Source organism: Anas platyrhynchos, chromosome 14, assembly GCF_047663525.1.
Source record: "Anas platyrhynchos isolate ZD024472 breed Pekin duck chromosome 14, IASCAAS_PekinDuck_T2T, whole genome shotgun sequence".
NCBI classification, from domain to species: Eukaryota; Metazoa; Chordata; class Aves; order Anseriformes; family Anatidae; genus Anas; species Anas platyrhynchos.
Window position 1 is genome coordinate 16,072,240 of NC_092600.1, and position 24,030 is coordinate 16,096,269.

The 24,030-nt window shown below is 43.9% G+C and overlaps 1 protein-coding gene across 3 annotated transcripts in view; it reads right to left on the minus strand.

The window, feature by feature from the left end:
* Positions 1-54: 54 nt before the first annotated feature.
* WWC1 (WW and C2 domain containing 1) overlaps positions 55-24,030 on the minus strand; it is a 72,057-nt gene continuing 48,081 nt past the window's right edge. For 2 of the 3 annotated variants that reach the window (XM_027468387.3, XM_027468388.3), the window contains exons 10-23: positions 23,289-23,378; positions 20,502-21,040; positions 15,361-15,469; positions 13,532-13,612; positions 11,959-12,045; positions 9,918-10,110; positions 8,262-8,414; positions 7,574-7,674; positions 6,630-6,777; positions 4,973-5,137; positions 4,564-4,656; positions 3,482-3,712; positions 1,185-1,306; positions 55-663 (exon numbers count right to left, since the gene is read on the minus strand). In XM_027468387.3, coding sequence (XP_027324188.3) covers positions 597-663; positions 1,185-1,306; positions 3,482-3,712; positions 4,564-4,656; positions 4,973-5,137; positions 6,630-6,777; positions 7,574-7,674; positions 8,262-8,414; positions 9,918-10,110; positions 11,959-12,045; positions 13,532-13,612; positions 15,361-15,469; positions 20,502-21,040; positions 23,289-23,378 — 2,179 coding nt within the window. In that variant the 3' untranslated portion in view covers positions 55-596. Of the gene's footprint in view, positions 664-1,184; positions 1,307-3,481; positions 3,713-4,563; positions 4,657-4,972; positions 5,138-6,629; positions 6,778-7,573; positions 7,675-8,261; positions 8,415-9,917; positions 10,111-11,958; positions 12,046-13,531; positions 13,613-15,360; positions 15,470-20,501; positions 21,041-23,288; positions 23,379-24,030 lie in introns of those variants that run through there. The other variant, XR_005269313.2, reaches the window with a different exon arrangement.

Genomic DNA, 24,030 nt, shown 5'->3' on the forward strand with positions numbered 1-24,030 from the left:
CCTGAGGCGGTGCCCCCCGGGCTGTCACGGCGCAGCAAAGCAGGAGGCGGCTGGTGGTGCAGGAAGGCTGCTTTATTGGGACAGGCGGGCAGCGAGGCTGCGGCCCTCCACCCGCGGCAGGGCATCAACAGGCGCCCAAACCCCGGCCCCAGGGCCCCCCAAGACCCCCAGGGCCCCCCCATACACAGCAGAGCTCACGGGGCCTCCGTCACCCCGCACACGGGGCCTCGGTCACAGCGGCGCGGGGAGGCCCTGCCAGGGGTCAGCTCAGTGCAGTCCAGCCTGGAACAGGAGGAGCTGTACAAAAAGTCTAAAGAGGGTTATTGAAGAATAACAGCACCTGATGCTGGATTTGTTCTCATTTAAAATTCTATTTCCCAAAAAATACATTCCTAAATATACAAACTATACAATCTTGTCACTTTAATGCTGGTTTTTGTGATGACGCAACTCAAGCTAGAAGTCTTTAAAACATCCACATACTGACGAAAGCTCTAATGTACAAATGCCTCGGTGCCTTCATAATACCACATAAATAACTTCAAAAACCAAACTGCATTTGTAGAACTGTCCAGAAAGCAAATACTTTATGGTGATCACACGTCGTCCGCAGAGAGCGTTGGGATGTTGATCCTCGGCCGTGTGAAAAATGCCATTTTCTCTCTAGAAAGAGATAACCAGGTGTTAGTTAGTGCAACAGAAGTCCTGCCAGCAATGTCTATCATCTACATGAGAATTTATCCCACCAGCTGTCACCACGAAGAGCAGCAGCACGCCCTCGCACAAGCTACACCTTTTATTTACAGAGCATACATGAGGTACTGTTACAGTTAAGCTCATGGCACTGACCTTATCAAAAGAGCCATTTCAGAAAGGCTCGTTTTTTACCGTTATGAGCATGTTACTTACAGAAGCAAAGGGCTGCTTCTGCATTAAGCAGAGGATTTGCAAATTTGGTGCCAGGTGAGGAATGGTTTGGAGTAGTTCTGGGTGCCTTGTGATCGCTTGCAGTGCTGCAGCTAATTTCTGACTCTCAGACCTTAGACTTTGATATGAAAATACAGAAATTTGTTGAAGCAGAACCGTTAACTACTACAAAGATGAATTTTATCAGTACCTTAGGACTCCACAAAAAAAGTCAAGGTAGTAAAATTTTCCTCCCTTTATTATTGATATGCTAATACCTGAATGACTGTACTTCCAAAGGCTCCTTCCGACTCTGCCCTCGTAGCCTGTGAACGTCCTTGGCAGCAGCTCTCATCATTTTATCGGCTTTGAGCTCACACTTGTGTTCTGTTTTTTCCACCTCAAAAATAATGAAAAAAATCTGTTTTTGCTTCCATGCTTCCAGGAGGAATCGGTTTATCCAACCAAATCTCTCAATACAGTAGCATTTTAGCTGCAGACCTGCAGCGTTTGGAAACTGCTAACTCTGGAATCAGAAACCGCAGAAGCTAAAAGCTGAAGGTTTGTCAGCTAACCACTGTAATCAAGAGAGCTTTTCGTAAGGTCTTCTTCCAGCCCTTTGGTATGAATTATGGCTGATATCTGTCTTGTTTTTTTTTGTGTTATCTGTCATCTTTATTTTTAAGCCAGTTGATCAGCTCATTGAAGAACATGGAATCATAGAAGGGTTTGAGTTGGAAGGGACATTAAAGATGACCTAGTTCCAACCCCCTGCCATGGGCAGGGACACTTCCCATCACACCAGGTTGCCCAAAGCCACATCCAGCCTGGCTTTGAGCACTGCCAGGGATGGGGCTCCCACAGCTTCTTTGGGCCAGGGCCTCACCACCATCTGAGTGAACAATTTCTTCCTTAGAGCTACTTTAAAAAAAAAAGTTTAAAGCAATTACTCTTCCTCCTATCACACTTGTATGGCCTTCTGGGCTGCAAGCCCACACTGCTGGCTCATATCAAGCTTCTTGTCAGCCAACACCCCCAGCTCCTTTTCCTCAGGGCTGCTCTCTCAATCCATTCTTAGGCCAGCCTGTGTCTGTGCTTGGGATTGCCCTGGCCCAGCTGCAGGACCTTGCACTTGGCCTTGCTGAACCCCATGAGGTTTGCACAGCCCCACCTCTCAGGCCTGCCCAGGCCCCTCTGGATGCCATCCCTTCCCTCCTGTGTGCTGAGCGCACTGCACAGCTCAGTGCCATTAGGAAATGTGTCAACCATGTTAAACAGCACCAGTCCCAATACTGACCCCTGAGGAACACCACTCATTACTGATCTCCATCTAGACATTGAGCTGTTGACCACAACTCCTTGAGTGTAAGTGTTCACCACATTTTGGTTGGCAGTCTATCCATCAAATCCATGTCTCACCAGTTTAGAGACAAGGTTATCATAGGGGACAGTGTCAAATTCTTTGGAGAAGTCTGATGATGTCAGTTGTTCTATCCACCAATGCTAGAACCTCATCATAGAAGGCTATGAGATTTGTCAGGCATGTTTCCCCCCTAATGAGGCCATGTTGCCTGTCACCAATCACCTCCTTATTTTCCATGTGCCTTAACACAGTTTCCAGGAGGATCTGCTCCATGATCTTGCCAGGCACAGAGGTGAGACTGACTGTCCTGCAGTTCCCCAGGTTTTCCTTTTTTCCCTTTTTAAATACGGGCGTTATGTTTCCCCTCTTCCAGTCATTGGGAACCTCACTGGACTGCCATGAGCTCTCACACATGATGGATCATGGCCAGTTCATCCACCAGTCCCCTCAGGACCCATGGATGCATCTGATCAGGTCCCATGGACTCACGCACCTTTAGGTTCCTTAGCTGGTCCTCTCCTACAGTGGGTGGTTGATCATTCTCCCAGACCCTGCTTTGGCCCTCTGGGGCTTGGGCTATGTGGCTAGACATTGCGATCCATTTTCAAGCTCTACCCCAACAGGCATCTTGTACCAACTCACTCCTACACTTTTCTGCCATCAGAATTTAAACGTTTGTCTGATGACAGCACATGTGCCCCTGAGGTGTTCCACACCACACCTGCTATGGACTGGGAGGCTGAACTTCACAAAACAGATGCTGTTTGTGACTTCCCATGCTTGTGCTAAGGCAAACTGCTGTGCATGGGATCAGGACTACAGGAAGAGGCAACAAACTCCAGCAAGTTCAGGGAGAAACTCAGTCCAGGGAAAATCAGACATCTGCAACTACACCACATACACTAACTAGAAAAGTTTCATTGAGCCATTATTTCTCTTAAGAGAAAGACTTAAATGCTATCTTCCTAGTCTTTGTATCTGCGGGAAGGTGTGCTATTTGCAGGCTGCAGAGTCTGTGCCTATCTGGGAGCAGCAAGACACTCAAGGACTCAACTTCCATCACCAGTAGCTTGCTCGATGTAGCCATAAGTGGAAGACACATGACTGTAGTGCTAAAGTTTCATTTCCAGACCATCTTAAGTCTTGTTTCTCAAACCACATTGTTCAAATGTTAAATAAAATCCAAAGGCTGGTATTATTGGTATTACTTACTCGTTTTTCCACCAGCCTCAGCAGCAGTCGAAATCTCTCATCATCCTTCACCCACTGTGGTAACTCTTTTTCACCCTGACTTTGAGCTTGTTCTAACTGTTCCTTGAGTTCTCTCAGCACAGAGATCTCCTGAACTAAGCGATCGTGCCAGGTTTTGGAAGCTTGCAGGTCCAGCTCCAGGTCTAGCGAAGTGCGAATTAGACGCTCTGTACCAAAGGACTTAACTGAAGGCTGAAAAAGAAAAGGATTTATGGACACAACGGTGAGAACTGCCCAGAGCACTCCCCTCATCAAAGGCCTAGTACTTCATGTGACCCATTCTTCCAACACTTCTGAGTGCAAAGCATCTCTCTCCTGTTTTTCTGTCTCAAGACAGAAAGCACAAACTCAAGCAAGTCTTACAAATGGGCCTTTTGATTCTTATGTTTCCACTAGATTTCCTTGACAACTTCTCCAAATAAAAGAGGGCTTGCTTACACACTTTGCTTGTAAGTTTCCCAGCCTTTCATCTTCAGAATAATCAACAATGCAACACAAAAAACTTTATTTTTTTTGGCCAACATACATTCTGTTGTCTTCTGTCAGTTTCAAACACAGGCATTCTGAAGAAAACCATCTCCTTAGGAAGGCAGACAGATCTCAGCACCAGTATCCCAGGGGAATTTCAGTGATTACCATCACAACAGGCACAGGGGTTCCCTGTGTGCCACTGACTGATCAGCACAAGGTCACCTGAGCATCTAAAGAAGCACTCTCCTAACTCTCTTCCGCAATTCATCAGTGTAAACACTAAAGACTCTTACAACAATAAATACGGAAACATTCATGCTACTCCTACTCTGATATGCTAGAAGATACCAGGAACCATCTTCCCGAAGTTATTTTTCTGAGTGAGCTCTAAGTTAAATATTCTTGTCATATTCTGATGTATCAAATAGCCTTAATAGCTCCCACAAAAAAGATTGTGAATGAAAGCACTTGGCAACTGATTTCCATCTGAAAATTCTTCCTTTAAAACAGTTTTCATTTTTTTTTTTTATCAATGTCTGTGCTAGACAAAAAGCAAGCAGTGATGTTTTTACCCGTTTCACTCTGACGCTGCGCCGCTCCATGGCATTTCGAACGAAGGGGGGCTTTTTGGATAGCGTTGAGCTGTCGCTATCACTGCGATTCAGCTGAAAATGGAAGCAAACACCAAATATTTTGTGAAACATACAAAAAGTACATTCTTACATTAGTAGTAAGATCACAGGGTTGTGTACGTAAGTATGGTCAGTGATGTAAGCAGAATTATTAAGCTTTGTGAAAGACTGCAGCGGACGCTTCCTGAGAAGCCAGTCGCACTGCCAGAGAAGGGAAAATCTTCTGAAGTCAAATGGGAAGAAAGCAGTCTGAATTTTTCAGTGTGACCTGACACTGAGTGAACACTGATACCACGCTTTCATTAATGAAGAACAGCACTTATAAACCCAAGATCGCATTTTTCCTTACCCGACACACGTACTGACTTTGTGGTCCCGGTGAAAAAGTTTTAGAGCGGATGATGGTGCTGCCTCTGACAAACTGAGCTTGGGGTGGATTTGCTGCTCTTTTGTCTTTTGGACGAACCACAGTAGAAGACTGTGCAAGGCTGTCTGTGTTTGTCTCTTTATCCACCTGAAAGACAGATACTGCAGTGTAAACGCCAGCTTGCTGTCGCACCAATGACACACACCCAGGGCTGCCTGGCAGCCACCCGTGACACATCTCCGCTTTCAGTTCCAGAGGCTTTGCATTCAAAACGAGATACTCTTTAGCCCTTTTTATTCAGGGTGTCCTGACACTCGACTCTGAACTCAGGAGCTGCTACGTTAACTGCACCGCTCCCTAAAGGCTCCATGTCCATTGATTGCTGTGCAATGACTGAATCCAATGAGCGCTGCCTGGTGATCCAGTACATCAGTGCGACCTGCAATCTCACACGCAGAGACAGAGGTAGGATTTTAAAGACCCTTCCCTTACTTGTTGTGCATCTACAGCAAACAGAGAGGCAAATCACCATACGCACATGCACAGAGAGCACATTAATTATGTTTGTCAGAATACAACTACATTCAGAATTATGCAAGGTAAAAGCCATAGCCACAATTTCCATGAGTAACAAAAGGAGGCACAAAACGATGCTGTATTAGCCATGGGGAAAAAACATGGTCACGTAGAGTTACATAAAAAATTTCAGGTAGGCAAACATTTAAAAATCAATTATGAGCTTTCAAATTACTGCTGTAGCCCTGCTTAGCTCAACAGCAACCCAGTCTAAGCAACAACTTCTCCCTTTAAACTAAAACCTTAAAGCAAGAGCTCCCTTAGCAGGAGATGAACTAAAAGCAGAAAATAAAAGAAGAAAAACGTCGACATCAGACAACAGGAAATATTTTAATGAAAACAAAAATGAGTTTTTCTGACTTTCTAAAAAATCAGAAAATCTTTTTAGGAGGAGGAAAAAAAGCACAGCCAACAAAATACACAAAGCCTGATGTAGAGCATCACAGGACTAGACAATATTGGTTCAGCACAACAAAGGACTTGGGGGTGGCATTGCGCTTTCCCCTTCAAAGAAGTGTCTGGTGCAAAGGCATGAACCAGTTATGCTAGCAATGCCTTGTGGTTGCATAAGCAAATCAAGGTCAGTGCCCAGAGAAACATGAGAGCAATTATTTTCTTATACCAATCCGTGAGAGCTTTTGGCAAGAGAAAGTCTGCACCGTCAAGCTGTAGTCCCATGAACTCATACCTGCGAAGACAGAGTCAGTTTTCCAATATGCTTTGAGATTTGGCCATGAACAGAATAAAAATCAAGTAGGTGCAAGTACTTCCTTACTGCAGTGGTCTGTCTCTTCAGTTTTCACAGTCAGTTCTCAATTACTGCCTCACCAAGGCTTGTTTTTTTCTTTTTTTTTTTTTCCCCTTTGAGGGCGTATTCCTTTTGAAACTTTAATACTAGAGTGAAGAGTGAACACTGCGCATAAAACTGCTTATGAGAAAGGCAAAAGGAAGATTTCATCCTGGAATCTTTGGATGGTGCAATTAAACAGAGGCTGCCTGGAATACTGCAGCAAGCAATAGGAAGTTTAACTCAGCTTTCTGTTCAAAAGGCCCTTGATTTTACCTTTACTGCTATTTCCATATGCAGCTGGGAATTCAGACTTTCTTCTGTTTCCCACTGCAATTTTCCAGCAGAGAATTCTTCTTCTTCTTCTGCTTCATTATCACTGATCTCATCCTGCTCTTCCTGCTCAGGAACCTCTTCATCTTGCCTGTTAAGAACAGCTTCTGTTACTGAACTGGCCTGTTTTGTACAAAACTCAGGTGTTCCAGCAGGGAGTTACTTCCTGTAAGCTGCTGAACAGAAACTCATCCCCAAGGCAGCCAGTTGTACCCAACAGGTCCTGTAGCCACTGAGATTGTACACACACAGGTTTAGATGGAAATAAAGAAAACTGGAGGGGAACTGCACCAGAAGACAACCATCGCAGCCAAAACCTTCATAGAGAATCTTGCTTTAAATGAAGGAAGTTCAGGGTTCAGCCACGCAGTCTGAGCATAAGATGGGTACACCTCTCAGGATACAATTAATATTAGACTAAAAAGTGATACTGGACAAAACTGACACATTGTTATAAAATCCTTTCCAGCTCCTCTGAACTCACTGCTCGCTTCTCCATCAAATCCATCAGTCAGGATTGCTTTTCATTTCAAATGTTAGGCTCCATTACTAAAATCTGAATCTGACCCACCTCAACAAGAACCAAAACTAACAGTGAAGCAAAGCCTTGCACCATACACTGGAACTTTCACAAGGTCCACAGAACATTGTAAAAATAACAGAATGAGTATAGCGCTATTGTCTCTTCTTTTAGAATTTATCAGCTTTGGTCCCATTTCCCAAGTACAACCTTCAGAAAAGAAGACACAGAAACTTAATTGAAGCAGAAAGAAGCAGATTCCCATAGCTCTATCATCTACTTCTTTCTCCACACATCAACTGTCAAGTCTTGAATCCCCAAATGCTCGGATAATCCCATGACACTAAGGCAGTGGAGCACTACCTACCAGTTCTCTCCGCTAGTTAAAGTGCTTCTGCTTTCCTCTAGTTTCTTCTCCACAGCTTCCAGTTCGACAGCTGTCTGCTCTAAGAGTGCTGATACGGAGTCCTGAGGAGAACAAGAGGCTTCTTTTAAAGATACCACTCACTCAAACGGCAAAATACCCAGCCCTCCTGGTCACAACAGCCCCCACCAGCCTTCTTCTGGTGGCAGAGCTGTAATCTCTACACCCACATTGCTCAAGCAGCTTATTACATGTACAGTGCATAGTCAAGCCTGCGTGAATCCAGCTCCCCCCAGTTATGCTGGCAGTACAGCATGCATGCAGATACTAGCCTGAGAATACTGCATGCCATGCACATACACAAGTGAAGTCTGTATTTTGACTTGTTCAGCAAGTTTACTGCAGCAAAGTGAACTATCTAGTGGGAAGAAAGGCAAGAGCTCCCACATCACTTAGAGCAGACCACATACCATATCCCTCAGCTTCGATGAGGAGCAGATTTCAATACGTATTTAGCCCAGGACAAGGACATATCTGTAATCAATATATTATTTTGCTGCACTCAACATCCTCACAGTTATAAACTAAACAGACTTCACTTCTTGACTACTGCATCAGTCCTTCACCCACCTAAACAGTACTAATGAGAGGGTTTGTAAGAGATTTCTCAGGTTTAAGCAGTTGTTCTTACTGTTTTGTCAGTGCAGAGTATTTCAGAATGAATGTTTCCTTGTTTACTTTTCCTATTTTGCTTCTGCAGATACTTATAACTAAGGAGGTTATACCAACGAGTTGATTTCTCTCCGGATCTACATATTTCAGCAAGGCTAATTTGTGCTCCACCCTGTTGAGAGGGGAAAAAAGAATTTTAGTACAATATTAAAATGAACCAGTACCACACCAGTAATAAGAGATGAGAACAAAAAGCCAGGACTACCTGAGTTTGGCAAGTTCATCAAAAGAAAAGTTGCCCTGTTTATCCCCATAACAACAGCATGTGAGAAGTTACGCTAGTAAAGCTTTACGCATCATTATTTTTAACATTGTCTAGGGCTTCCAACCCAAGCATCAAGTGATTCATTGCAGGTCCTGTGTTCAAGTATGAAGAAGTATGAAAAGTCCTGCTGCAGCTGGGACAACTTACAGCCACAGCTTAAAGGAAAAAAGAGAAAAGAACAGAAAGAGACTCCCTTTCAAGAAACCTGAAATGTTGACAAAAAGAAATGACTGTTTCAGACTGAGCTGCTTTAGCTTTTTATATTGATTCCTCTTCATCTGCCTTCTCAGCTTTTACTGCCTTACATTTACTATATGCATTCTGACAGATAACATAAATAAAGCTGTTTTGCGATTTGTTTAATCAATGTCTTGAGCAGACTCCATCTCACCAGCATCGGTCTGGTGGACAGCATGCTGAGCACTCCTTTTGGGAGCTCAGGTACTGTGGGGCAGTACAGGCTGCCAGACAGGGAAGCCCCATTTGGAGAACAGGTGCTTCCTTGAACCCAGATGTGCTTTGCAGGGTAGGTGAAGGAAGAAATACAGAAGCATCATAAAGCATATACCTCCTCCAGCCAAGGGAGATGCTACAGAACACATGCAGGAGAAAACATGAACTTTTACAGAAAAGCTTGAGGTTTTCTTATACCCCAGTTCAACAGACCCAACTCATGTTCTGGAGTACATTACTAAAGAAACAAATCCATTTATATTAAGTTCTCCAGCTAGCACTGAACAAAAAAGCTGTTCTAACAATAGGTGGTTCAGGTGTCTATGGAAATACTGGCACTTCTGTGGTTTTAATAGTGCAGCTTTAAATATCTCTCTATATATAGAGATAAAGATATCTATAGTATTTAATATAATATTAGATATCTATATTATATATTATAGATATTATCTATATATAAATATAGACATCATATTGTATTATATATCTATAATATTTAATATAATATTTAAATATCTATATATAGAGATATAGATATTTAAATTTATATTCTACAATGGCTTCAAAAATCCTATAAGAAGTCCATTCTCAATTACAGTACAAAAATATTCTCAAAAGGAGGAAAAATAGGCAATGGTTTCACATTATATCATGAGAGAAGGAAAATCTAGTAGCCAGTGACAAAGTTACCGAGTTCTGTAACAGAATATGTATCTAATGAATATTCTTTGCAATAATGATTTTAGTAGAAAAAACCTGTCTAGGGATAGATCATACAGCTAAGGATTATCAAGGAAAAATTCAGAAAAATTGGCACACTTTGTAGTTTAAAATGTTGTCCAATTCAAAAGAGAAAACAAATGGACCAAAGATACTAAGATAGAGATTAATACTAACCAAACATTCTTCGAGGTGAGACTTATCTACAGTGCAAACGTCGACTCTTAAAGTCTTCTGGCGTAAAGCCGGGTAAGAGATAGAAACCCAGAACGCTTCATTGTACGTAAGATTGTCTGAAGCTTCCACTGGTCTTGTGCGAAACAAGCAGCTTGTGCTTTCTGAACAGGGCAGGACAGCCACGCGAATGTTCCTACGGAAAAACCAATATACTGCAGTCAGTATTACCGTACGAGTCCGCTGTTACCTCCACTGCAAGAGCTCCATACATCTGAAAGGGAAATTCATCTGTAGTGGGTTTACGTGGCAAGGTTTTGGTAGCAGGGGGCCATAGGGGTGGTTTCTGTGAGAAGGATCTAGAAGCTGCCCCATGTTTGGGAAGGGCCCCATTGTTTTCCAGAGCTGAGCCAATAAGCGATGCTGTGTTGCGCCTCTGTGAGAGCATATTTAAGACAGGGAAAAAACGCTGTGCCACACAGCAGCTGGGAGAGTGAGAGGAGTGAGGAACAGCCTTGCAGGTGCCAAGGTCAGTGTAGAAGGAGGGGGAGAGGTGCTCCAGGCGCCGGAGCAGAAGTCCCCTGCGGCCTGTGGTGAGGCCCATGGTGAAGCAGGATGTCCCCCTGCAGCCCATGGAGTACCACGGTGGAGCAGGGTTCCACGCTGCAGCCCGTGGAGGAGACCACAGTGGAGCAGGTGGCCCTGCACCGATGGAGGCTGCCGCCTGTGGAAGACCCCTGCCGGAGCAGATCCCGGGCCAGACCTGTAGCCCATGGAGAGGAGACCACGCAGGAGCAGGTGACCTGGCAGGAGCTGCTGCCCATGGGGGAGCCAGGTTGGAGCAGTTTTCTCCTGAGGGATGGACCCCGTGGTACGGACCCATATCTGGAGCAGTTCTGGAAGAGCTGCTGCCTGTGGGAAGCCCACGCCGGATCAGTTCATCAAGGACTGCATCCTGTGGGTGGGACCCCACAGCACAGGGGACGAGAGGGACCGAGAAGGGGAGGCAGAGAAGAAGTGCTGTAGACTGACCATAACCCCCATTCCTCCATTCCCCCGTGCCACTTGGGGGGAAGAGGTGGAAGAGGGTGGATGGGGCGGGGGGGAAGGTGCTTTTGGTTTCTTTCCTTTGTTTCTCACTGCTCTCGCTTGTTAGTAATGAGCAATAAATCTTATCTCCTTATGCTGAGTCTGTTTTGCCCGTTACAATAATTATTGCGTGATTTTCTCGTCCTTATCTCAACCTTTGAGCCCTTTTCACATATTTTCTCCCCATTCCTCTTTGAGGAGGGGGAGTGAGAGAGCGGCTGTGGTGGAGCTCGGCTGCCCACTCGAGCGGAACCAAGACATCATCCTAAGCACTGTGAACATGACTGTCCTATCCTACTCTTTGGAATATCAGTCAACTGAGGAAAAAGGTGCATCTCCTCACAAAATCAGAGACGTATGGAGGTATCAGTTGCTGTAGGCTTCATCTCTCTAATCTTGTAATGGAACATCATGGGATTGTTTTGCATAGTTGCTTACATCTGCATCACTTGTCACTAACAAGCAACTTACATGCTAACAATACCTTTTCGCAGGTAAAGACAACAATGCAAAAATCCATCAACCTTACGTCAGTTTATTCAGCACACAGCTGAATTTAAAAACTCTGCCTGGAATTAGTTTAGTAGAAGTTGTACTATGCATTTGCCTACACGTGCGTGTGTTTGTGCCCATGTCCAAGGATGAGTTCTGCAGCAGAACGAGTGCCCTCTCTCCACCTGACACAGTTGCTTTGGACACTGCTGGAGCTAAGAATCTTGCTGGTTGGTGCTAATTCCAACAAGCCTAACTTCCAATTCAGAAATACATGCCTTGGAGGAAAAACACCCATCTTATTTCAGTTTGAATGTATGAGCTCATAAATGAAATGTCACATAATAAAATTTAGAAGCTTTTCAGAAGTTTTTTTTTTTTAGTGTGTGAAAAAAATCAACATCTGTTTAGCCCCCACAAGAATCTAATAAATGTTTCAAGCACATTTATTTCACCCACTTACACTTTTTGATCCTGTTGCGACAGCAGCGCTTGAACATTACTCAGCTGGATGACCAGTATTGCAAATTGTTTATTTTTATCATCATATCTGAATTGAAAAGACAAAAAAGCATTAGTATTAGAGAGATCTGTCACAGACTCCATGGATGAGTATTCCACTTATTTCATTAGTCCAGGTAAATAGTATTAAGTATATTCAAACAAAGCTATAGTGGAAATATAGCTCACCTATTGCTTAAAACAAAAGCAGTTTCATACTACATGGCATTTTGCTACCAGAGCATACAGAAGAACTTAGGAATTTACATCAACAATGGACTACAGATTTGACCTAATACAGAAGGCTTTTTCTGGAATCTAGTTAAATTGTTAGCTAAAACCCTTCCAAAGGCCTTATATAATGACTGTAATATAAAAAAAAGTTGCACGTACAAATACTTGAAGTACAGCAAAGATGTTACTGGTAAGCACTGTTTTACCATTGATGGCCATGACAAAACACTTTTGCACTAATTTTTTGAGAGCATCTCTGAAAGCCACCCGTACCCTGGGCTGCACCAGCAGCAGTGTGGGCAGCAGGTGAGGGAGGGGATCGTGCCCCTCTGCTCTGCTCTCGTGGGACCCCAGCTGCAGCCTGCACTCAGCTCTGGGGCCCAGCACAAGGATGAGGGCATTATTAGATCAAGTCCAGAGGAGGCCATCAAGATGATCAGAAGGCTGGAGCACCTTTCCTGTGAAGTCACACGAAAAGATTTGGGGTTGTTGAGCCCAAAGAAGAGAAGGCTCCAGGAAGACCTTACAGCAGCTTGCCAGTGCCTGAAGGGGGCTATGGAAAAGCCAGGGAGGGACTTGATTAGGGAGTAGAGCACTAGGACAGAGTAATGGTTTTAAACTATAAGAGGGTAAATTTAGATTAGATATAAGGAAGAAATTCTTCAGAGGGTGGTGAGGCACTGGAAGAAGTTGCCCAGAGAAGCTGTGGATGCTCCATCCCTTGAGGAGTTCGAGGCCAGACTGGATGGGGCCTTGGGCAGCCTGGGCTGATGGGAGGTGTCCCTGCCCATGGCAGGGGGTTGGAACTGGGTGATCCTTAAGGGTCCCTTCCAACCCCATTCATTCTAGAGTTCTACAGTTTTTCTCAATTCATACATCTCCTATTGAGTCATTTCAGAACAATATCTCCGTGCCTACCTTCCTATGCCTTACGGGCTACTTGTGGGATTCAGGTGTGTCAAGGAGTACCAGTTACCACCACCAGCTTTTCCCCCACAAGCTGCACGCTCAAGAGTCAAAGCCAGAAAAATGCTTTCTCCAGCCTAGCAGTGCCAGCACTGCAATTGCTGGTTTGCAGCGTCATAACACACTATCACCAATTGATTTCCACTGACATGTAAGAGGATAATGGGGCCAAAGACCTCCCAGAGATGAGCACAATTCCCTATTGCAGTGTAAAGGGGGAATCAGTCAGTAAATACCAATGGGATATGATAAATAGGCTAAGAAAACAGAATAAAGCACTCTTAAATCATTCTTTCCATTGTAAGGAAAATACAATAAAAATGTGTAGTGTTTACCTCATTGCAATTTGCACTTTAGCTGTCCCAACTCCTTCTGTATCATCACTGTCAAACACCACCACTTCTGACACAGACGGTCTGAAAGAAAAGAAAGACAATTAAGGACTTGATTGAAGCGCTAGCATTTAGGCAATACAAGATCTTTTCCCTTCCATTCAGGATTCAGGCATACAGATTTTGTAAAATTAGCAGCTAAAAGAAAGCCCATTTAATAAGTTCAATCATCCTTAGAGGTATGTATTGCAGTCCTTATCAGCAGAAAGTCATATGCCTTCCCCTTTCACTGCCAAAAAAAGCCACATGACAGGTTATGCAGAATAAGGTAGGGAGGACTTTTCAAGGGTTCCCTTGACTGGATTTTAGTTAAGACAGCTGACTGCCCAGAAACAAAAATAAGACTTAACAGCTACAATCCCATCTTGCACTGTGACAGCAAAAATTCTCAGCTTTGATTAGATTTAAGTCATTCCTTTGTTTCTTTAACAAATCAAACTTCCCTAAGCACATGGAGAGCAACAGAATACACTGATCGCTTGTCTTTACAACAGCCCTAATTTTTCCTCCCAATTCCTCCTCCAAAGGTTTACGCACTGAAAGTCCCAACAACTACATTCATCATCTAATTGACTCAGACTATGCTGTAGCATGTTAAAACAGGATTAGCATTTCTTTCTAAGTATTTCCCATATTACTTGGCACTCTTCTGCATTTCATTACCTTACATCTATAGAGGACAAACGTGTTGCTCATCCTACCCTCGCTATTTATCATAGGCATCAAAATGATACTACAGCCCTTTACAAAGGTTGCCAAGTCAACAACCCAAACATTAAGTAACGCAAGACGTGAGGGTGCATGGGATGCATTCTCCCCTTGTGTCGCACATTATCCCTCCCTCCCCCTGCCGCAGAGCTCCCTGTCCCATCGAGGGGACACAAGGGCCCTAGGACACCTCATTGTGCGACTGTCTGACTTGAGGCCATGAGGTCTGATTTACAAAGAGCTGCACATTCTTGTCAAAGGGAACGGTCCTGTAGATATAAAACATTACTCATCTCTCTGGAGAATTCACAAAGATAATGGGCAGGGGGGATAAGATGACCGGGTTTTCACCTCTACAGTCACGTCGTGCAATAAAAGGACCCATAATTTACCTCAATGCCAATAAAAACAGTAGGAAAACAAACTGCAGATGCAGTCAAAACAGGTATTAATAAGAACAGCACTTTTCAGTTAGATTTTTGTCAAAACACTCTGGAAAGCTTTAGCAAGCAGTAAGGGGATCCAGAGCCCCAGGAGGAGCAATAATGCACGGATCATTCTTAAGCTAGGCACCGAGAGAGAAAACCCTACAGAAATCATGTATTGGATCCAAGCATCGTGGTACAGGCGCAGCTGTGAGGTGGTTCAAGGTGCTTCTGCTTCTTAACATCCCAGAATCCTGTTATGCTGACTGAAGGCTGCCACTGACAGCAGCACGGCTGGCTGGCAGGAGGGGAACGTTACACCTGCCAGATGGCTCTCTGCTAACGCAGTCACAGCTTACCAGCACCTTCACAAACTGACTGACTGTTCGAACAGCTCCCCGTGAAGAGAGGAGTGACAACCTTGTTCTCAGCTCCTTGTACAATGGCACAAATGGGTCATTTTCATCATCAAATTCAACCTGTTTATAGTTTTTTAATATTACGAAGTCTGAGATTGAAAACCTTAGCCACCAATCCCTCCCCCCCAAAAAAAGAAAAAAACAAATCCAGCATTATTCCAGCTGACTCCCATGTGCAAAGCTGAATTAGCTTCTTTCTAGAGAAAGATCTGATGTCTACCTTTGCACAGATGCCTCATACACCCCGCTATCTCCAGCAACAGATTCATCAGACACTGCAGCTGACACACACGCCACCTTCAGTGCCGTCCCTCCAGCTGTATTTACACCTATCAGAAAAGCACAGAGGAAAACCAAAAAAAACAGGTGTTAATGAAAATGAACAGCATGGATCAGCAGCAGCTTTTTTCTCATCCTCCCCTTCCATTGCACTTCTTTCCCCGCCCCAGTCTTGTTAAGCAGCAGCACATTGCTGAACGCAGAGCGGACAAAGGCACGATGAACCGTGCTCATCAGGCAGCAGGACAAGGCCGGGCTGCCTGCAGGACACAGCTCGGAGACAACGGGAGGAGCAGTGCACGTGGCAGCGGGGGGAGCAGGGTTTCACCGCACAGCCAATGCCCATTTAGTACCTGGGTCATGCAGCAGAGTGCCCAGGATGGAAGCCAGGCTGTGCTGGCTGCGCTGCCCCAGGTCCCTCTCCAGGGCCTTGCAGGAGAGGCTGCAAAGCAGTCAAAGGGCAGGGAGGTGCCCAGGACACGAAGGGCAAGGTGTAGAAGAAACAGAGCTTCTGAGCTCCAATAAAGTTATAAATTATTAACCAATAAAACAGCTTCTATTGCAAGCCAGCCTTAAGCAGGTACTAGTTCTTCTGGTCATACCACCACAGACAAAAGCAAGGAAGGCAAATAGTAGCGACAGCCCTGGCCAGAAAGGGATTATGTGAGGGGTATAACCCACCTGGAGAGCTTACACCAAGGTCAGCCTCAAGGAGGGGAACAAGGAAGAAATACGCCCCTCTACCCATGAGCCAAAAAGGTTAGCATACAAAGGCCAGAACGTAGGGCTGGAAAGACCGGGTTAACTGCATAAACGTGGGGAGAAAGATCACAGGATTCGAAGTAGCAGCCACAAAGAAATGTATGGGGAAGGAGACAGGAAAGAGAAATGGAAGCAGCTGAAGAAGAGTTTTGCACAGGGACATAAAGGAGGGACCTGTCTGTTCTCCCTGTTAGCTGAGGCCAGGGGACACAGGAATGGCACAGAGCTGTACCAGGGGAGGTTCAGACTGGACATTAGGAAGAACTTTACTGTGAGCATGGTCAAACACTGCAACAGGCTTCCTAGAGTGGTGGTTGATGCCCCATGTCCATCAGTGTTCAGGAGACATTTGGACAATACCCTCATATGTTTTACCTTTTGCTTAGCCCTGGAGAGGGCAGGCAGTTGGACTAGATGATCCTGGAAGGTCTCTTGCAACGGAACTATTCCATTTTATGTCTTGTGAGACAAAATAGGGAAAGATGTGCACCAGGAACTTTTGCAAATTTTGCATCTTATCACTTGAACCATCATATTTCTGTGGATAGACACTTCAGCCATAAGCCTGGAGGACTCAAGAGTGCCAAGCAGGCACTGGGGCATACCCAGCTCTTTCCTTGCCCTCACCAGCAGGGCTTTGCTCTGCAGGAGAGGACGTGTCGTGCTATCACACTGGGAGTGACCCTAACCCCACAGCAGAAATGTAGCAATGCACTCCTTTCCAAGGGTTTTTCACCTTTTTAAAAGAGGTCCCTTTTCTCTGTAGCCTTAGGGAACCACGTGCCCCTGAGTTGATATATGGTTTCCATCCTACGTTTTATCACAAAGCAGATTTTCTTTTTGCACACAGTTACATTCAGCCCCAGAATTAAGAACAGATTTGAAAAGCATTGATGCAAGAAGCGTGCAAGCTCCATACAGGACCGGAGAATGACACAAGGACTTGTTCTCCAGTTAGCAGCAGGGGGAGCTGCATGTAACACCGACACGCTGCTCACGTGTGCAAGCAGTGTGGGGCTGTTGGCCCTTCTCTGTGGGCAGCCCCACTGAAGGATGTTTGTCCCTCCGAATGCCCACGGAGCTGCTGGACAGAAATCAATACCCAGACCTTCTCCCCATAGGTCAACCCACAATGAATAAAACTTAGCATTTGTAACACGATAGATCAGTCATTAATTGACAGTAATGGACATATTTCATGCTGGCACTCCAATTAATCTGTTCTTCCTGTGCTGGTGTGCAAGGGCCGAGCCCACACTCCCCACACGCAGGACCATGCTGGAGGCACATGAGCAGGCTCTGAACACTTCTTCTTTCATCAGCACTGCTTTGTACCCCTTATTCCCTGGTTCCAACATGAAAAGCATTTCTTCCCTGCCGGCCGGCTGAGGTTTATGTACTGCTCCCAGAAACGCCGGTCCAGGAATCTTTTCATATTAAGCTCCTTTATTAAGGAGAACGCTGCAAATCGGTCTCCGTACACTTAAGCTCTTTTTCTCCTTCGATTACCAATGCTGTTTAATCACTTCAACCCAGAAAGCCTTCATTTTTGGTCACTTCACCAAGTACCTTGTGGCCACGGGGAGCAAATGAATCCTCTCAGCTCCCCGGTTTAGGCTGCAGCTCCTTGGACAAGCTTCACATCTGTAACGGGGTCACCATCACTCCTTTTCCAGCCTCTTTCTTCCTTAATAGCTTTGCAATTAAAGGAGCTAAGTGTAAGGCTACCAGAGGGCTCCCTTTTCGTTTCTGGCTGTTTCCTGTTACCTTTGCAGTGACAGCTTGGCCCGGGCAGCGGGAGCCCCCAGCGCAGGCCCGCTCCCTGCCCAGCACCCCCAGCCCGGCCCTGTCAGCTTCCACAGGCTGGGAGCTCGGGGGTGGGCACAGGCAGGACACGTCTTCAAAGGAGAAGGGGGAGAGGTGGGGAGGGGAAAGCACCGCCTGCAGGCACCGATCCGCCTGCTCTGCCCAGGCCATACTGGTGACACCCCGGGAGGCACCAGAAGCAGAGCAGGAAGCCTCACAGCGGAAGGGCCGGCTGTTTTATGCAGGTGCTGAAATGGTAACGAACAGCAGAAGGAAGCTGACGGGTACGGAGATGTCTGCTGGGCATCACAGAAGCAGAGAGCTTCGTTCTGTGGAGGTTCAGCTCCAGCCCTCAGCTCTGAGATTTGGGAAACCCTGCAGGAAAAGGCTCCAGAGGACAACTGGAACCTGCTGCTTCTGGTTTGGCCAGACACGCTGAGAAAGCTGCTGGCAGTGTTTTGACACATCCTCACCTCAGCCAAAAACTGGAAATACCAGGGATGCACAGAACAGCAGAAATACCATGGGGATATACACATCACAATGTCAAAGAGTAACCTGAAAAAAGATTAATGGGTTCCCCAAAAATGACTCAACACGCATCCACCTTTTTTCCTCCTTACATTTTTTGCAAGGGACTTGAAGCTCAGCACTGGAAGGCTTACACATACACACTAAACCTGGAACTATTTTGTGTGGCTAATAAATGCAAAAATGTGGGTTTCCTGCATTAAGCCTTATGTCTCTAACAATTGTCACGCTAAAAAGCACATTTATGGAAGAGTTCCGAACTGATTTAACTCTCTTCTATATTCCCAAGCAGGGTGGCAATTCTTGCTACACTTTTTTTTTTTCATTCATATGAAGGATTTCAAGATTTCCTTCCCTACCATGAACTCTCCCTGATATACCATGATGTGGACTTGAAAATACACGCTGTGGACTGTCCTGATATCTGTGCCGTTTCCTCAAAGAATAGCAGATATCACCAGACTCCTGATTTTGCTAGTAGCTTCACCTATATCACTCAAGTAAGAGAGTAAACCTTACTTTAGCCTCAGAAGTAGCAGGATTTTTTTTTTTTTAACAAAAAGCACGTCCTTCAGATCTATACTGTTCAGCTCTACTTACAAGAACATGTGAGCATGCTTTTGCCATGAGGCCAATGACTAACCACACCAGATCCAGCCACCTCATTTCGGGTGTTACACTGCTGAGCTGCGTACAAAATGCCTGAGAAGTAAAATCTCATCTCATTATTGCCCTGAAATAAACCACTTATGGTGATTATTTTGTCTGCTGACTGGGTAACAGTAATAATCACTTAATCTGCTTAACACCTTAGCTTTCACTCTAACAGCCTTGACAAATCTTGAAGAGCTAAAAAGGTTAAAACTAATCAGCATCCAGTTCTAATAGGAATGATTACTGTTTCCTGCTCCTATCTGTAGTATCTCTTGCTTGTAGGAAAATGGTAACTTAAGGGGGAAGCTCTGCAGTCATGTATTTCATTGTAGTTTAAATAGCATCAGCTTTTCTAACAGCCCTTGCAGAAGGGAGTGATAACATGGTGCTAGTTCCCTTTATTCACATGGGCTATTTTATAACCCCCTGAAAAAATGAAAAAACTGAACTGCCACCTCATACTTCTGCAGCATGCAAGTTCACGTTCCCCACTCCTTCACTAGTTACAACTCGAGCCATTTCAGTCGCCTCCGTTGGGTTTAACTTAACCACAGTCACACAGGCTTCTGATGGGCCCTGGCATGATGGCACCACCTGCCTTCTCCTGCTTTCCATCCACTTCAGCGGGGCCATCACACTAAAACTGGGTAAACATTTCCCACCCACCAATAAGCCATATGCATGCATCAGAACATCCACTCTAAATGTCTTATTTTATCACGCTTACAATCTAAACACGCTTTTGTTGCTAAGAGACCATCCCCCTCAAACCAGCAGAAATTCAACACAGCCTTGACATGTCTGCTCATCTGAAGTTAATGAATTCATTGCCACTGATTTACTGGGAACCGGAGTGAGATGTCATGTATGCTGAGGTGGCAAGGAAGGATTTTTATTCGCTTTTGGTAACTGTTAAGCTGAATGGTTTTCACGGTCTTGCTCAGAGCTTTGGCCCAAAAGTTTTTGTCAATATGGCATTATGTGCATCTCAACTGCAGACCTAAGACACCACACGACATTCTGAGTAGTTAAGTGCCTAATTAATATACACTTCCCACTACAACCACTTATATTTTCACATGAAAACCCTGTAAATTGCATACACAAGTACACCAAAAACAACATGGTCTTCTGAATAACTCATCAGATTGGCAGTACTTTGTGTGCAAGTTAAAATACCAACCCTTCCTCCCAGGTGGGGTAGGATGTACAATTGAATACACTTTATAACACATACCAAAATGAGTCAGCTTTAGCAATACTTGCTTCTTAATGCTTTATAAGCTATATTAAAAATAAATTGTACATGCAAATATTTTGGTATCATACCTTGACCTAGATGTTTATCTCCTGCTCTAGGCTCTTCCAGTCTACAGTTGCCACTCCCACTGTGTAGGGTGAGTTCTGAAAGGTTTGTACTTATCTCTGTATCATTAAAATCCATATGGCTTGAAAAGGCATCGCCAGTAAGGAGTGGGTCTATCACCAGCGGAGAGCAAGGTGGAGATGGAGAAGAGAGGGATGACCTTGGAGATAGTGATGTCATGGATTTTGGAGTACCAGACAACGACCTCAGAGCCTGTATGCGGCTGGTGGCATCTGCTTTATGAGTTTTTGCTACTTCATTTTCATGAATAGTGGTGATACAGCCCGATGGCCTAAATCCAGTGGCTCCTTCCAAGAGCAAATCAATCTTGTTTTGATAGTCTGAGTCCAGTTGCTCCAACTGCTCCAGGTGCTCATAGTAGAGGTCAGTGAAACTGGCAGAAGTGGATGAATCCTGGCTGGAAGTCGCAAGAGATCCTCTGCTAGATGCAAGGGAACCAGGGCTGCTACTTGAGGAGAGGGAAAGCATGCTGGTGGAGAGACTGAAGGAGACAAGTCAAAAAACAGTTACACCTCTCTCTTAATATTTAAGACACTGCAGTATCACCAAGTCTCCAAGCCCACACAATACATTGTGCTTTGTCAGCTCAGGCTATGTGTGTTAGTCCCCATAACAGTCCAGACTCACATTCTATCCAGTGGAAGAGTTAGGCCAGTTTTTAATAAAAACAGAGTTTATCCACATTTTTCAGCTCACCATTATCAATCTCCCAAGAACCTTTGTTTAGCAAAAGCAACACTAAAACAGTTTTAAAGCAATCAAAAATTAGTGACAACATTCTCCTCCCACTTCTGTCTGGAAAAATCAGTGGTTGCCGTTAATCTCAAAGCAGACCACAAAAAAACAGGGAGGTTCATGCAAGCAGATCGAGTTATTGCAACTCTGTCTGTACAGAAGAAAGCTTATATTTATCTATATCTCAGACCCCAATTCAAAAGGGTAATGTCACAACTGCTTGGAACTAGCCTTCACAACAGACAGCAGTTACAAGAAAATTCGAAGGATTTGCCCATGTGAGGAGGTGGCTTCTTGGCATTTAGAGCCACAAGAACAAGGGAACAAGTTTGGGCTGGCCTATGAAATCAGTTCTCAGAAATTATTTATCCCTAGTGATCTGGTTTACAGATCTGACAGTGAAATTAGTTTTAAGCAAGTGCTTAGTCCTCTAGCACTGACTACATATATCATCCTAAGAAATTCCATTCAAACCAAATCTATTGCTCCAGATATTAAATATTTTGCTCATTGACTGGTTAAAGATCCTTAATGCTCCCTTCATGTATAGATTAGCTATTAAAACAATTCTGCTTATGTACAAATGGTTTAAGTTGCCTCACTTAAAAACAGTGAGGATTTTAATAAGCCTAATAATACATTATTTATAGGAAAAAGCTAGAAGCTTTATAAAAAATTATGCTTACAGCCTTACAAGAATTAAGTACAATTTTGGCACAAAATGCCTTCATTTGTGTGACAGATGTGTAGCACATCACATTTATTAAAAAAAAGCTTTGGGTGAAACGTGACAATTGAAACACAAACGTTTTTGCATCTTGGCAATATACATAAATCTGTCCAGGACCAAAAACATAAAACTCTTGAATGCTTCACTACTGAAAGGGTGGGTTTTGTTGTTGTTTTGTTTCTAACATAACCTTTTCCCCAAGCAACTGGGCTCAACTTCATTTTGTGCATACCTTTGAATGGCAGACATTTGGCATTATGGGGTTAATAGCAAAGGCTTATTTTATGAAGGTGCATGCCAAGAATGCTGGGCACATAGTTAGGAAAAAAATTAGTTTCACATGCTTCTCGGTCACCTCAGAAGATCCCTGATCAGCTAGAAGACACCAAAGTATGATGCAGTTCTACTGCACAAGAACATCACAGATAGCTGTTCTCCATGGTGGCTTATTTACATATCAGTCTTGCACTATGATTTTTTTCCCAATCTTTTCGGTATCATCTTCATAAAACGAAACAGTCCAAGTGGAACAGAAGCTATAAACAAAATAAGTTCAGTACAGATAGGAAAAACCTCAACCAAACAAAAACCACACCAAATACTTCCTAATCTAAAGGCTGAAGATATGACTGCAGCTGAAGAAAGTTTGGCGATGGTGTTTACAGTTAGGTATTCATCTTTAAAAACAGCAACTCTATGCTCTTCCAAAAACTACAGCCTGAATAATCAGACCACGTTATGACTACAGAAATATTTCTAAATACCATGTGAATCACAAAAGGTTCACGGATATCACAATACATTTTCTACACGGCAAGCACCAGTATACTCAGAATTAATTCCGAGAAATATTGTGACGTATTAACACGTATTACTAAGATTCATTTCATTTGCAGTATGAGTACTAAGCTGTCTTTAACATACTTTATTAATAAAATACTACAGTACTTCAAACATTCAGAAAACAAAATATCACACCTTAGCCACTGAACTGTTACATGTCCAAAACAAAAGGGATTGCTGAAACTCATTCTGTTGTCAGAGGCACAAAGTTCCTTATCCCATTCTAAACAACCTATCTAAATGGGGTGGGACATATTACCCTCAAGGTTTCCCTTTCTACTAACTACACCTGTGAATCTTAGGTGACTACTATAAACAAAAGGCCTTTTACATCAGTCATCTGGGAGATGAAGCTGTTAGAGCAATGGCAGTTACATTACGTGCGGTTAAAGAGCCCATAACTTTGTAGGAGGTCATGTACCTTTTCAGCTGGGTGTGTAACATTGCAACTAACCGCGTTGTTTCTTCCAGTTCTTGGACTAGCTGATTTCTTTTGCTATTCAACTTCAATCTAAGAGGAAAGAAAAGAAGAGATCTGAAGTACCATTTACAACTTAAAATGAAGAGCATAGACAAGTACTATTCCTTCCATGAAATCCTACTAAAGTCAATGAGAACACAGTACAAAGTGGAACAGAATTCAGACAAGATGCACAGGTGTTTACCGAGTCGTGTAACTCAATCCCGAAAACATTCCCAACAAAGAAAGAAAATTATGGGTACTGCTATGGAGGTTGATGTTTCTAGGATCAGGCCTCACTAGAAGATGCTGCTTGATGTGTACTACTGTGTTCTTATATTTACTCTGCTAATAAAGGCGTAAATGCTCTTGTTTGCTTACAGTGAGGTCCATAAATGACTAAGGTTTGTATGATTTAGTTTATAACCATCTCATTATGGCTTTATGTAAATTGAAGGACTTCAACAACATCTCAGTTTTATTTCACACCTGGGCTGGTTTAAGACAAAACATTTGCAGTTAAGTGCTGGCTCTCTAACCAGGCCTTCAGGCAAGAAATCCTTCCACAGAAACAACCTGTTTCTTGGGTACACTTGTACAAGACCATATTCCTAAAAATCAAATGATAGTGTTCATCATACAGCAATGTAAAAAAACATTTTTTGAAGCATAGATTTTTCAGGCTGGTAAAAATCTTGTAGTT